The sequence below is a fragment of the Podarcis liolepis genome (genome assembly GCF_965112155.1).
Source record: "Podarcis liolepis genome assembly, chromosome: Z".
NCBI lineage: Eukaryota > Metazoa > Chordata > Lepidosauria > Squamata > Lacertidae > Podarcis > Podarcis liolepis.
Genome location: NC_139570.1, coordinates 10922111 through 10935894, shown reverse-complemented (window position 1 = coordinate 10935894; position 13784 = coordinate 10922111). Strand labels below are relative to the sequence as shown.

General features: G+C 41.9%; 1 protein-coding gene across 2 annotated transcripts; it reads left to right on the top strand.

Moving 5' to 3' along the window:
• The first annotated feature begins 223 nt into the window (after positions 1 to 223).
• NKAP (NFKB activating protein) lies at positions 224 to 13026 on the top strand. Of its 2 annotated transcripts, XR_014521742.1 has the most exons (10): positions 224 to 567; positions 5465 to 5545; positions 5961 to 6037; positions 6403 to 6453; positions 7177 to 7225; positions 7919 to 8034; positions 8475 to 8550; positions 9762 to 9911; positions 10075 to 12398; positions 12529 to 13026. XR_014521742.1 is itself a non-coding variant. In XM_083486557.1 (9 exons), the coding sequence occupies exons 1-9, from the start codon at positions 305 to 307 to the stop codon at positions 10247 to 10249; spliced, it is 1038 nt and encodes a 345-aa protein (XP_083342683.1). In that variant the 5' UTR covers positions 224 to 304; the 3' UTR covers positions 10250 to 13026. The 2 variants fall into 2 exon arrangements, 1 of the variants encoding a protein (XP_083342683.1); XM_083486557.1 differs by having other exon boundaries at positions 10075 to 13026.
• Positions 13027 to 13784: the final 758 nt, after the last annotated feature.

Here is a 13784-nt window from a genome sequence, read left to right as displayed (position 1 = left end):
ATTATAAACGGCATCATTCACACAGAGACTAAATATATATATAAAGAGAGAGTGTGTGTATGTGCCTTTATTTTTTAAATGCCACAGAAAATAGAAAAACTAGTCGTTTAGACCCATCAATATAGGATATCAAACGCTTGACGGAGGAGTTTGAAAAGAGCGCCGGAAGTGAGGTAAAGGGGGCAATAAACACACACGCGCGCACACACCCTGACGCCACATCCGGCGGAAGGAAAAGGCCTCTCTGTTGACTGTTGGCGACGCTTCCGCTACTCGAGGTGTCGGAGGACCTCCTGCCGAGGCCATGGCGCCGGTGTCCCGCTCGCGGAGCCCAGAGGAGTCGCCGCCGCCGCCGTCACGGCGGGATCGGAGCGGCAGCTCAACCAGCCCTTCCCCGCCCAGGTCCAGCCGGAGCAAGAGGTCCCGAGCCCGGTCTCCGTCCCGGTCTCGGTCCCGCGAGCGCGGCGGAGGCGGGTTCCGTCAGCGGCCCGGCCCGCTTCACCACTTCGGCCACCGCCATGGCCCAGAGCACTACGGCAAGGAGCAGGAGGAGTCGCTGAGGCAGAGGTACGTGAGGAGGCTTGCTTGCTGGCCTCATCCGGGAAAGGGTCCTGGCGGGGTCTCCCCTCTTGAATATCTCCCCTTTTGAATATTTCATCCCTCCCTCCCTTCCTTACCTGTTTCGCGTTATTTAATGCGCCTCTTGATTGAAGCTTTTAAAAAGATAGCAGCGCCGAGGCACGTTCGCCACCCTCCTTTAAAAACATCGGAAGGTTAAATAAAGTACCAAAAGAGAGAGAGAGATGAAAGTTACATGCAAGCTGTGCAGGAAAAGGTGCAGCTTCGGCTGAGGCTTCCCTTTCCCGCCTCCTCCCCGGGTGCCTGTTCATTTCCCCCCTTTTGCTAGCTGTACTACAAAACGGACAACTGTGAAATCAGTGTGGAGGATCTCAACCCAGGGATAAGGAACTTGAGGCTCTCTGGATGTAGTTGGCCATGCAGACTGGAAGTTGGTGCCCGGCAACATATGGAACGTCCCATGTTCCCCATCCCCGATCTATACGAATCAGTGTCCAAGTTTAACCAGTTTCTCGTAAAAAGTTAACACAAAGAGTGGTTGTGCCTTTATTACACCCCAAGTCGTTTCTCTCCCACCCTTTCAGAATGTAGGTATATGGTTAGTTTTGCCATACTTGCAGGTCTCCGTGCTTCCCTTATTTCTGTATACTGTACCAGGGTTGCTGTTAAAAAGCACAGAAGCAGGGCTGTTTTGGGGTTTTTATGACAATGTAATTCTAACCATAGCAAAACCATTTGAGACATAAGATCTAATATGTTGGCTTTATAGGGGTTCCAATCCTTATTGGGACCAGATTGCTGACAGCCTACCGCCTTCAGAAGTTTTGATAATCTTTGACTTTAGAGCTTGGGGTGGGGAAGAGATGTGAGAATGGGATCTTCTTGGTGGCAGCACTTTGCCTGTGGCAAGTAGTATTCCAACTCATCCCTTACCCTTGTTATATCATAACAGCTAGAAAGTTATTACCATGACTCCTAGCCATGGAGGTTTAAGGTGTAATACATAATGCAATTTAAACTGATGAAGTCATGGCTAAATTGACTCAGTCTCAAGCATAAACCCTGTTCATACCTGCATGGAACTAGGTTTCATTCAATTCAGAGAGGATTTGCTTTTGAGTACATATGCAAAGGTTAGGTTGGGTAGTGATTTTGATTGGGCAACGTATCACTAAATGTTAGTCCATTGATGCAAGCATCTTGTATGTTGATTTTGCTGTTGTGTAACTTTTGTTCTGATTTAAAACAATATCTTTATTTTTATTTATATCTTTTTGTATCACTTTATATTCTTAAGGAGGGGAAATATCAGAGCAGTTTACAATGCATTAATACATCAAGTAAAACAATCCAGAATAAAACATTACAGAAGAAAGTCAAGTATAAAGTATACATCCAAAGCAATATAATTAACAGGAAACTTAAATATTATTTTAAAGATTTCAAAATAAAACTTTACTAAAGGAATTCAGATATAAAATGCACATTTAAACCAGCATAACTAACAAGAGACTAAAATATTATAACCACAGAACGTTGCTACTGCCACTGCTGCTAATCCTGCCAGTGGGGTTTCATGGCAGATAGCAGTTGTGGAAGTTCAGGCTTGAGGACCTGGGTTTGTACTAAGAGACAGCCGAGATGGTCTTTGGCCTCTTCAGAAGCTTCAGCTTTTGTAGCTAGTCAAGGCCCTTCTCTCCCAGGCCAAGTGGCAAAAGACATGCAACAAAGGGAGCTGGTGCCCCAGGACTCACAGTTAAGATGAGCCTTCAATGATCTCACCTCTCTTGTGACCTCTGGACATTAATTTGTCTAACCTCTTTAGTGTGTTCAGCACTGCTATGCATCTAAGGCAGAGCTTTCCAAATTTTGTGTCGTGACTTGTTAGTGTGTTGGCTGCAGTGCATAGGTGTGTTGTGCAAATACTCCCTGCGCTCCTCCCTGGATTGGAAAGGGGTTAGTTTAACCTCAGGTTTGCTAGTAAAACTGAATTACTGTGTAGCGAAATGATGCATGTCCAAAAACTGTATCACCGACATAAAATGTTTGGAAAGCTCTGATCTAGGGAGATTGTTTTCCCTTTAAGAAAAATTCAAATACTGTTACTGATAATTCAAGTTGTTTCTTGCCTTAGCAGTTCCATTCATCTGTGGGGAACCTCAGCCCAGGTCCAAACACAGTCTTCCTGGACTCCCTACATCATGCTCTCCTTCCGAGACACCCAAACTTGCACTGTTAACACCCTCCTTGCTGGCTTAAATGTATCATTGAACTGTGATAAAGCTTCTTAATTACCCAGACAGAGAGGTGTGTGTTGTATGTATTAATGATGGGCAATACTGTATCTGGTTTTCAACATCACAATATATCACCAGGTAAATATCACAATATCTTGCTATAGCACAATATATATCTGTGGTGGCGGAGGGCCTTGCTGGGCCTCCCTGTGGGGTCAGAGAGTCCTGCCATACCTCCCTGCAGCGGTGGAGGGTGTGCAGAGCTGTAGCTAGGTGATCTTGTGCCCCTGGCAGAACCGTCTAGATTCCGCCCCCTACCCATGGACAAATTATTCTTTCCACCTCTCCTCCAACCTCCCCCCATTCAATTCACCCTCTATTTCAAAAGCTTTTCTTATGAGGCAATTGTTGTAAATAAAAATATGCCCTTTTCCCTTATGGGGTATCCAAGAGCCCATATAGAGTCCATACATAGGTTCCGTATTGGTAGGAGAAAATAACAGAGGCCAACCAGAGAATATTGAGAAGCAAAGCAGCTAGTAAGCTTGATCTTTATTGATCTGTTGCAACAGGGTGCTCCCCTCACATGCAGGAGAGGAAGAGGACCCCCCAAAATTGCTGTGCAAGAACTTATAAAGACTTTTGAAATTCCCATCCTCTAGATCAAGACCATCCCCCAGAAACATTATGCATACATCACAGAAGGGGTGTAACCTAAGAGCACCCCTCAGATACATCCCACCTACATCACAGAAATTTTAATGTTGTTTTTCTCCTGTCACAGTTTATCTCCTGTCTGGCAAGTTACTTGATTGGATTTCCTGGGGAGCCTGGCCATTCTTTTGTAGTGGTAAAATACTTATTTCCTGGGCCAGGTCACAGGCTCACACCTTATTCAAACAGACATATCCTTGAGACAGGATTTGTGAGGAAAGAGACAATGGGGAGGCTTTTCCAGTTTAACCTTGCAGAGAAAGGATTTGGTCAGTTTAGGAATCAAAATGGTTCCAGGTTGGTCTTCCTGTGTTGATCTATGTATGTGCAGTTATGAACATTACCATATATCTAAGACCATAAAATTCCTATCACACAATAATTGATATTTTTATTTATGGACATATTTTAAGCCGATTTTGCACACACACCCCTCTCACTTGTGCCCCTGGCAGGAGCCCACCTCACCACCTCCTAGGTACAGCCCTGAGGATACGCAGTGCTTTCGTGTAGCAGCAGAGGGCCTTCCTGGGCCTTCCCGCAGCAGTAGGGGTCCCACAGTACCTCCCCACAGTGGTGGAGAGTGCACTGCGCATCCCCGCAGCAGCAGAGGGCCTTGACGAGGCTCCCTGTGGCAGTGGAGGCCCTAAAAAATGTAAAGTAGTAGATTTAATAAAAATTGTAAATGAACTTCCATATATTATATTTAATATATTTTTCAACTAATTTATGAGTAGTTTAAGTGATTTACTAGTCAAGTTGCATCTGCTTCCCCACACAGAAGTCTAAGTGGAATCTGTGCATGCATAAGCACCATTGAGTTCAACTAATACTGAAAAACACCCTCATTATCATTCTCACACAGTACCCAACCTCCCATTTCAGCATAAGGCAACCAGCTAACTCTTCTACCCACGGGCCCCCCCCCCCAAGCCCTCTTCCTACCAATCTCACCCATTTTATCAAAGGGAGGGCAGGAAGGCAAGCAAGCAAAAAAAGAGTCTCCTTTAATTTTTTTTTAAAAAAACAACCCTTTTTAATACAGAGGAAAGCTTTTTAGGGGGAACCAACAACATAAACAGCACCAGAAAATAAAAACAAAAACTCTTCCCCCTCTTTTTTCCACTGGTGAGGGAAGACAGATGTGCTTTCCAGTTCTTTGTTTACTTTGCCTCTTTGATTGACTAGCTGTTGGGGGTCCCTCCTGGATTGCTAGCAGACTGAGCTCTTAAGTGGATAGATACCAGTGAATCTGAAAGAGTTTGCTTATTTGTGTGAAGGGTTATCTTCATTTCTCATGGGTTTTGAAAGAGGAGGGAAGGAGCAAACAAAGCTGGATACACTTTTCTACAAATTATCTGCAAAGTATCAGTATCTGCTGCAAAGTATCCATTCAGCTGAGCTACTTCCTAGGAAACTGTCAAGTCTTCCTTATTGAAACACTTATCATTATGTTATTTTGATACAATATGGCAACTTATTGCACAGCCCTAGTATGTTTGCATGACAGGAATATACTGTAGTCTTCAGCACAATTTATAATGAATGATTTTAGAGTGTTGTGTTGTGTTGTGTTGTGTTGTACTGTTGTACTGTTCTATTGTTGTTAGCTGCCCTGAGCCCGGCTTCGGCTGGGGAGGGCGGGATATAAATAAAAATTATTATTATTATTATTATTATTATTATTATTATTATTATTATTATTAAGCTAACACTGCTCCACCCATTTTTGTCTCTGACCCCATTCTCCACTGGCATGTGGGGCCCCAGAAGGTTGTTGGTGAGGAAAAGTGGCTCTCAGGCTGAAAACGGTTCCCCATTCCAGCCTAACCCTTTTTGCTCTATAGCAACGCTGTCTCTTATCCCTGTGTTGTGCTTAATTTTTATACATGGGAAATATGTCCTGGGTTTTAACAGAGATGCATCTTTTACAGGCGATTAAACGAGAGAGAGAGAATAGGTGAACTTGGAGCACCTGAAGTTTGGGGATTCTCACCGAAGGTTCCTGACCCAGAGTAGGTTTGTGGGTTTTTAATAAATAAATAAATGCTGCTGTTTTCATTGCTGTAACCTGTCTTGAGGACCTTTTCCTGAATTCTAATAAGGAGGATGGTGATTATCTTTTTCCATTTTGTTTTGTTGTTCCCCCATGTTGGCTTATTTAGCATCATGGTTTTGTCAAATGTATTTTGTGTTCTACTTTGCTACATTCCTGAAATCAAATTGTAGAATTCCTTGGCATATTTAGCCCCACATATATTATAATTAATATATTAAAATCCAAACAGTGGTAAGCTCTCACACAGAAATTTATTTTATTGAAATACTTAGCACTGAAGTCTTTATATGCTTTTGGCTGCAGCTTTTCAAATTATGATGATATATTTTGCACTTCTACCTACACTAATATTGCTCTGCCTTTAAATCTAGCTCTGATGAACACACTCCTGCAGAAGATGAAGATGGTACATCTAAAAAGAGCAGCTCTTCTGATTCCAGCTCAGAAGGTATTTTGCACTGATTTGGTAGCATTTGGGTACCATCATTAGTATTTGTAGGGACTGAGTTGTCTTTCCTTCCTAGAATGAATGCACTCCAAATGGAATTGCTAAAGTAAATTGCATCAATAATAATTAATGTCGCCAGTTCCTGACTCGGTGACACTTCCCATTGCCTTAACAGTTGTCATATTATTTGCAAATGATGTCTCCCATCCCTATGCAACAGCAGTCCCCTACCTGTTCTAGAAAGCAAGGCTGCAGCCTGGCCTCATAGGTGTAGCAGATGCAATCTGTTGGTCAGGAAGTAACAACCCATGGAGTGGACTGTTTGGCTTGATTGTAAAAACATTTCATTTTCAAATTATTTTCAGAGGAGGAGAAGAGGAAGAAAAAGAAGAAAAGGAAGAGAAAAGCTGCTTCACGTATGTGTGAACCTGTTGTGCAAGACTTGCGTTCCCAGCTTGGAATTGGCCTCTTTCTTCTTTTGAGCTGCACACTTAAAGGGATTCTCCCAACCCACCTACACTATAGTTCAAATAAGGAATAGCAAATTCCCATAGTCTTTAAAGTCATATTTATTAGTCCATTCATTCTGAAGTATTAACTTCTTCAGTTGTCAAGAATTTTGGCAAATTGAGAATCATATCACAATAACCCTATACTAACATTGATCCATTGGACCCTTAAGCTCTCAGGAAGATGAGCTACAATTGAATGATATTGCATGAATGTCCATAAATCATAGTGGGGTTTTTAAAAATGAATATCACATGTGGCATAGTGGTGCTGGGCTCTCCAGCTCCCATTAGCCTCAGCCAATGCAGGGATGATGACAGCTGCAGATTCTCAACAGGAAGGCCGCTGCTTTTCCATCCCTACTGTGAATAGTCCAGGACTGCAATGCATTATGCACTGGGGAATAATTAAATTCCTTATTCAGCTGCTATGTAATGTATATTAGGCTGGGAAAGTGAGCAGGTGGTTCAAATCGGCTTCTTGGCTGATTTGGAATTTCTGTTCTGGTCTTCCCAGTCCTAACCCAACACCATTCACTATACCACACTGGTTTTCCACCCTTCTTTCACTCAAACATTTTATGCCTTACCCCTGCTTATTTTTGTTTTTCTTTGTTATTAACATTTCAGGTGATGAGGAAAAAAAGAAATCCAAGAAGAGGAAAAAGAAGCATAGGAAGTAAGAGCTGTTTTTTAAAAAAAAAAAAACTTGTAAAATTGGGGAGGGTTTGTGTGTTTCATAACACTAGTATCAAACTCCCTGTTTCCCCAGCTACTATGTTGTCACCAAGAGAACTCTTGACTCAGCTTTCAACTTCTGCTTTTTTGTTTATTTCATTTTGCATTGTTTATTTCTGTTTTGGATTTTATTTTGCTTTCCTTTTGGTCTGGTTATTGTCACCAGTTATTTCAATAATGTAGTTAAAGTTTTGTTAGTAAAAATATATGGAACAAAACTGAGACCGCATTCATCTGAAAGAAAGCCTCACTGAACTTGATGAGAGTGGTTTCTGAGTTTGTGTTGTAAAGGAAAAGAGAAGGGGGACCAAATGTGTTTATGCTCTCAGTGTTTCACATCTTCCTTGTGAGCAAGCTTTGTTCTGCATTGTGTGTTCTGTATGCTCCCCAAAAGGCCCAAGATTTTTATTTGGCTCCAAAAAGGTTGTTTTTTCTTGGGTTATGGTTTTCCCCCCATAGTATCCTTTATACACATGGCTTTTCTTTAACCCTTTCATTTATAATATTATTAATATTGATAATATTATTGTAAGCGACACGAAGCCAAAACATTTCTTCTTGTTCTTACCAACCTTTCTTCTTTCTTGTTTTGGTTTTACATATTTATCCCATTTCCCTCTCAACTTCTCAACAGAAAAAAGTCCAAGAAAAAAAAGAGTAAAAAGAGCAGGAAAGACTTCAGCGAGTCAAGCAGCGAAGATTCTGATGACGACGAACAGCAAGAGGATGATCTCTGGATTGAGAGATCAAGTAGGTTTTGAATGCTCATAGCTTATTTGAAAAGCCTGCACACAGGAGCAGCCTTCACGGTTAGATTGGTCTTTGCTAAGGAAAGGCATCCCTAAAGAGATGTCAGCTGATGTATGCTTTAAATTTATTCCTTTTGTAAGATGGTTATTTAGTTTATATGTATACCCTACCTTTTCCAACAGAAAAAAATCAGGTGGGCTAATAAAATGAATATGCCATACAAAATAGAGCAGACCACTGGAAGGCTACCTTCCTTTTGTGTAGAGTGGCTGGCTGCTGATGGAGCTCAAAGTGGGAGGGAGAAGATGGAAGTTAGGCCAGGCAAACCCCACAGAAAGGGTGGCAAGGATAAAATTTGTACAGTTGGGTTAAAAAAACTGGTTAAATAATGCATTGGAGAAGGTTTTGGCTTCATTCTTCCTTTCATTGCTTTCTTGCAGAAAATGCAGATGCTGTGGATTTCATAGGACCAGAAGCTCCCATTACTCATGCCTCTCAAGATGATCGGCCCTTGAAGTAAGTGCTGCACCTTTAGCTTATTTCAGCATTTGAAATCCAAGGTAGCCCAGGAATCCAAATACAGTTCTTAACTATTATATTGCACATTTACAGAGTTCACAGAGCTCAGATAACAGAGCATATATAATCCTTAATAATCCTCAGCAAGCATCCTATAAGTTAGATCTAGACTATGTTTCCTGTACAGTGGTACCTTGGTTCTCAAACTTAATTCATTCCGGGAGTCCGTTTGACTCCCGAAACAATTCGAAAACTGAGGTGCAGCTTCTGATTGGCTGCAGGAGCTTCCTGCAGTCAATTGGAAGCCACGTCAGACGTTCGGCTTCAGGGAAAAACGTTCGCAAACTAGAACATTTCCAGGTTTGGAGCATTCGGGAGCTGATTTGTTTGACAACCAAGCCATTTGGGAACCAATATACAACTACTACAGCTGAGTGAGTCTGAAAAAAATGGTAGCTTGCTTTAAGTCTGTCTTTTTCATTTGTGACTAAGGTGAAATTTGATGTGGGAACTTCCTGCTCTCATTGGCACTTGGATGGATGGATGTTCCAGAAGGGGTCGTTTCATGAGTTGAAAATATGAGCCACAAATGTGTGCCCTGACCTTCTGGTGGACTATAATCTCCCTAACTTCCCAGTACTAATGCACGCGAGAGAACTGTGCTAGAGCCTCATGAAAACTTCTCTATATTTTGGCTTTCGATGCTGTGACATATGCTTAAACTACATGTTCTTACACTTCCTTTTCTAACATGTCTCACCTTGACAGTGAAGGGGAACAGGTAGCAATGTGGAAAAGAACAAACTCTGGCTGCACTGCTTGTCCCAGCATTTTCTTATTGTTGCCCAGACAAAATGGAGAGCTTAACAGGAGGAAATCCAGGTGGAATAATGAGGCCAAAAGAATTAAGATAGTGGAGAAAAGACCCACCTACCTCCTTTTGCCCTGTCTATCTTAGAGGCACTTTGTAAGGATTCTAGGATTGCAATGGTGAACTGGGAAGGGATTCAAGGTTCCGGCTTCCCTTACCTATCTAGGTCTTCTTGCACAAAATGGGCCGGTATATGAAATAATACTTTTAAGTTGTCTTGCTTTGTCCTTTGCAGCTTCTCTGTATCCATAGTTAGAGAGAGAAGTCAGCAGGGCTTTGGGATGCCTTTTTTCCTTCTTCTTTTTGGTAATGTAATGATCCTGTCTCTTTCTTAAAGCTATGGACATGCTTTACTCCCCGGTGAAGGCGCTGCCATGGCAGAATATGTAAAAGCTGGAAAACGCATCCCTAGGAGAGGTGAAATTGGTCTAACCAGTGAAGAGATTGCATCATTTGAGAAGTCTGGCTATGTGATGAGCGGCAGCAGGTGAGCGTTCTGGTGGGGATTGCTGTGAAATTTTGCTGCTGTTATACAGTGTAGGGGGAGACATGTGGGTAATGGCTAATAGAAATTGAGCTAGTAATGAAGGAAATCTTCTCTTCCTGTTGAACATTACTGGTTTTTTAATGTGCATCATGTTTCTCTTCAGGCACCGGAGAATGGAAGCCGTGCGTCTGCGTAAGGAGAACCAGATCTACAGTGCAGATGAAAAGAGGGCCCTGGCATCTTTCAACCAGGAGGAGAGGCGGAAGAGAGAGAACAAGATTCTGGCAAGCTTCCGAGAGATGGTCTACAGGAAAACCAAGGGCAAAGACGACAAATGAGCAGGATGCTCTTCTTGTGCATATTGACAACCGTCTCCTATTACAGCGATTCACAAACAGGTGTCCAGCATCACAGCCCTACTTGTAGGGTGTACTGCTGTTTGAACTTCAGGAAATGGTTTATATGTATCAATAGGAACCTTGACAGGTGTATGTGGATAGCCTGTTCACAAATTTGCTGTACGGCATTAACAGCAGCAGAAGGACAATGACCTAAATGAAATGAGACAAGGCTGTATTGCAGACTATCCCAAAATATTGCTAGGAATCCAAGGTACTGTGCCAGTTGGTGGATTTAAAAGACACTTTGTAAAATTCTGAGCAGCAAATCAAGACTTGTGGAACTGAAACTTGGCATTTTGTTAAAGTTGCTTTGTTTTCAATCCTTTGCTAAGAGAATGTTGAGTGTACAGTACGAGTCACAGAGTGGATCAGAGTGATCTTCAAATGGCATTAGATAACCAAATAAATGTTGGTGCGCATATATATATATATATATATATATATATATATATATATATATGAGAATTCTTGGGTGCCAACATCTCAAGTTCTGGGCAAGTACTCTTTGGTGAGAGAACCCCAGCAGGGAATTGGAAGTCACAATATATTCAGCAAAGTAAACCATGGAAATATAGGCTGTTTTACCTTTAAAATATGCACTTTCAAGTGAGTTCCAAATTTTCCCTCTTCCCCCAGAATGGGATATGACCATACATTTGGCAAGTTACAAGATTGTTTACTAACAAACTCTCCAAAGGTCAGATTCATGTGCTCTTCCACACATCAGTCAGAAAAGTTGCACAGGCAGTAAAACTTAACTTAGTTACAAAGTGATGAAAGTTCCTAGACATAGGAAGTGAACTGGCATAGGAACTGGCATAGGAAGTGAAGAGTGGTTTGTGAGAAGCCATGCTGCTAAGCTGGAGTAGCCAGTTCAAACCTCTTCACATGCTAAGGTGCTCAGGTAGACTGGGAGGAAATGATAGGTTTGATTCCCAAGGTAAGGGAACTGACATAGCTAAGCCTGGCAGGACAGCTAACTCTATTGTATTAACCATTTCATGCGTTAATTAGACTTAAGCATGTTGGTTATATGGGGCTAGTTATCCCACAATAACAGATGGTGCAAAATGATTGTACTATTGATTGCACAAAGACAAAAAGTCATTAACACAGCCTTTTAAAGCTTCAGAACAGATTTGTTTGTTGCATATTAGTGAGACTTGATTCTCTTTTACTAGATTTTAAGTGACTTAAATTATAGTCATTTTCAGTGGCTCTGATTCCTTGTAAATAGAGTTGGAGCAGCTCACTTTGTGCGGATTTGTACATTTTAAGTATTAATATATTTTATAATTTTAATGAGAAGCTGTATAATGCTGCAGCAGAGTGTCTTCCAGTGACTAGCCTGTTACTGAGCCAGCAGTGTAATGGGCATTTGCGCCCTCCCGTTTCTCTTAGTACAGATTTGCTTTCATCATCCTGTACATTAACTAGTATGGGGAGTCTGACTGATAGCTCATCAAGAGAGAGAACTATTTGAAGATTGGAAGCATCTTCCTACCTGACTTCATTGTGCAAATAGAGTTTCAATGGAATGAAACAGGTTAGATATCCACAGGCTTTGATGGGCTGAAAACATGACCCCTATTGTAGGCAAAGTCTTTATGCCAGTGTTGAAATGTGTCTGGCATGTGCCATCCACTGTGACTTCTGAGCACCTCTGCTCTTTCAGAAGCCTCAAACCCCTTCTAAAAAATCTCCCTCCCAAGTTCAGGGGACCGTCAGGGGCACAAGGAACTGTGATGCAAAATTTGGGAGGGAGTGGTGAAGTCATAAAATGTGTACAGGGAGTGGGCTTGATGTGCATCCTGTGTACCATTCCTTTCACAATTCCAAAACCACGTATTATTTCTGGAAAGTTACATTTAAAATTGTTCCCCTGGGTGCACCATAGTTGTTTTTTATCTATGGCTTGTCAGTTTCAAGCCATGACTCGTTCTTTCAAACAACTATAAAAATAAACATTTGACAGTGTTTGAAAGCACTTGCCATTTGGAAAATTGGAACTCGGGGCTGTGGCTCACAAGCATGTCTTGAATAAAGATCACATGTCAACGGCTTAGTGTGCATGTTGCAGTCTATGGTAAAACCCTGACCATTAGGTCCAGTCGTGACCGACTCTGGGGTTGCGCGCTCATCTCGCTCTATAGGCCGAGGGAGCCGGCGTTTTCTGTAGACAGCTTCCGGGTCATGTGGCCAGCATGACTAAGCAGTCTATGGTACTATTACTCAAATAGGTGAACAACTGGGACTGTTGAGAGCAAGAATTCCCAATAATAAAATTGTGGGATGTAATCCAGTCAAATGCAACATTCCTTGTTTTCCTAGAGTGGACACAGGCAGGGGGACATCCAGTCAGTGTAACTTCCTATACCACCGGTCGGGAGCTCCTCCCGCTGCTTGTGACCTGGGAGATGGGCATGGCTCTGGCTGACTCCTTAAAAGAGCCGAGTCATGCAGCCATTTTCTCACTTCTTGTTTTTCCTCTTGTCTTCCTTGCTGATCTTTTGCTGCCACGCTGCTCTCCTGCAACCATTTTCTATTCTTCATGTAATTTTGTTTTCTGCTGGCTCTTAGCCAGCAGCACAAGTTCAGTCTCCATATGAGATGAACTCTCAGTTTCTTTGTGTAACTACTAAGTAAAGTCTGCCTTTCAGGAATCATATTGTGAACTGAAATGTGAGTAAACTTTTTGTTATTTTACTCAGAAAGACTCTCGTGTCTTTATTCTTTTAAGAGAGATTAAAGGCAACACCAGAAAATAATCTTAACTACGAGATTCAAACGAATCTGCAAACTATATATATAGCTTCCAGCTACATTGAGGGGAATTTGCTCTGCTACATCATAATACTTAATAAATACAGTGGTACCTCGGGTTAAGAACTTAATTTTTTCTGGAGGCCCGTTCTTAACCTGAAACTGTTCTTAACCTGAAGCACCACTTTAGCTAATGGGGCCTCCTGCTGCCGCTGCGCCGCCGGAGCACGATTTCTGTTCTCATCCTGAAGCAAAGTTCTTAACCCGAGGTACTATTTCTGGGTTAGCAGAGTCTGTAACCTGAAGCGTCTGTAACCCGAGGTACCACTGTATATCCTTCCCTACCATCCTTAGCATTTCCACAAAAACCATTAAGCATATTTCAATGAGTTTAAAGAAAAAGAATACATAAAACATTTTAAAAGGTAGAGGAAAACAAAAATAACAATACAACAGTAAAATATAATTAAGTATTCCCAATAGTAAGGGATAATGGGAGTTGTTGTCCAGAACATCTGGCGGTCTAGCTTATGACAGAGTGACATGCAAATATAACCCCTTGCAAATTCCCTTGAAAAGAGTTTTGCAGACATTGGCAGTGTGGCCATATCTGTGTAAGCAAAGCTTCGTTTCCTAACATGGTACCCTCCAGATGTTGTGGAGTACAATTTGCATCTGCCCCAGCCAGCCTGGTGAATGGTCATGAATT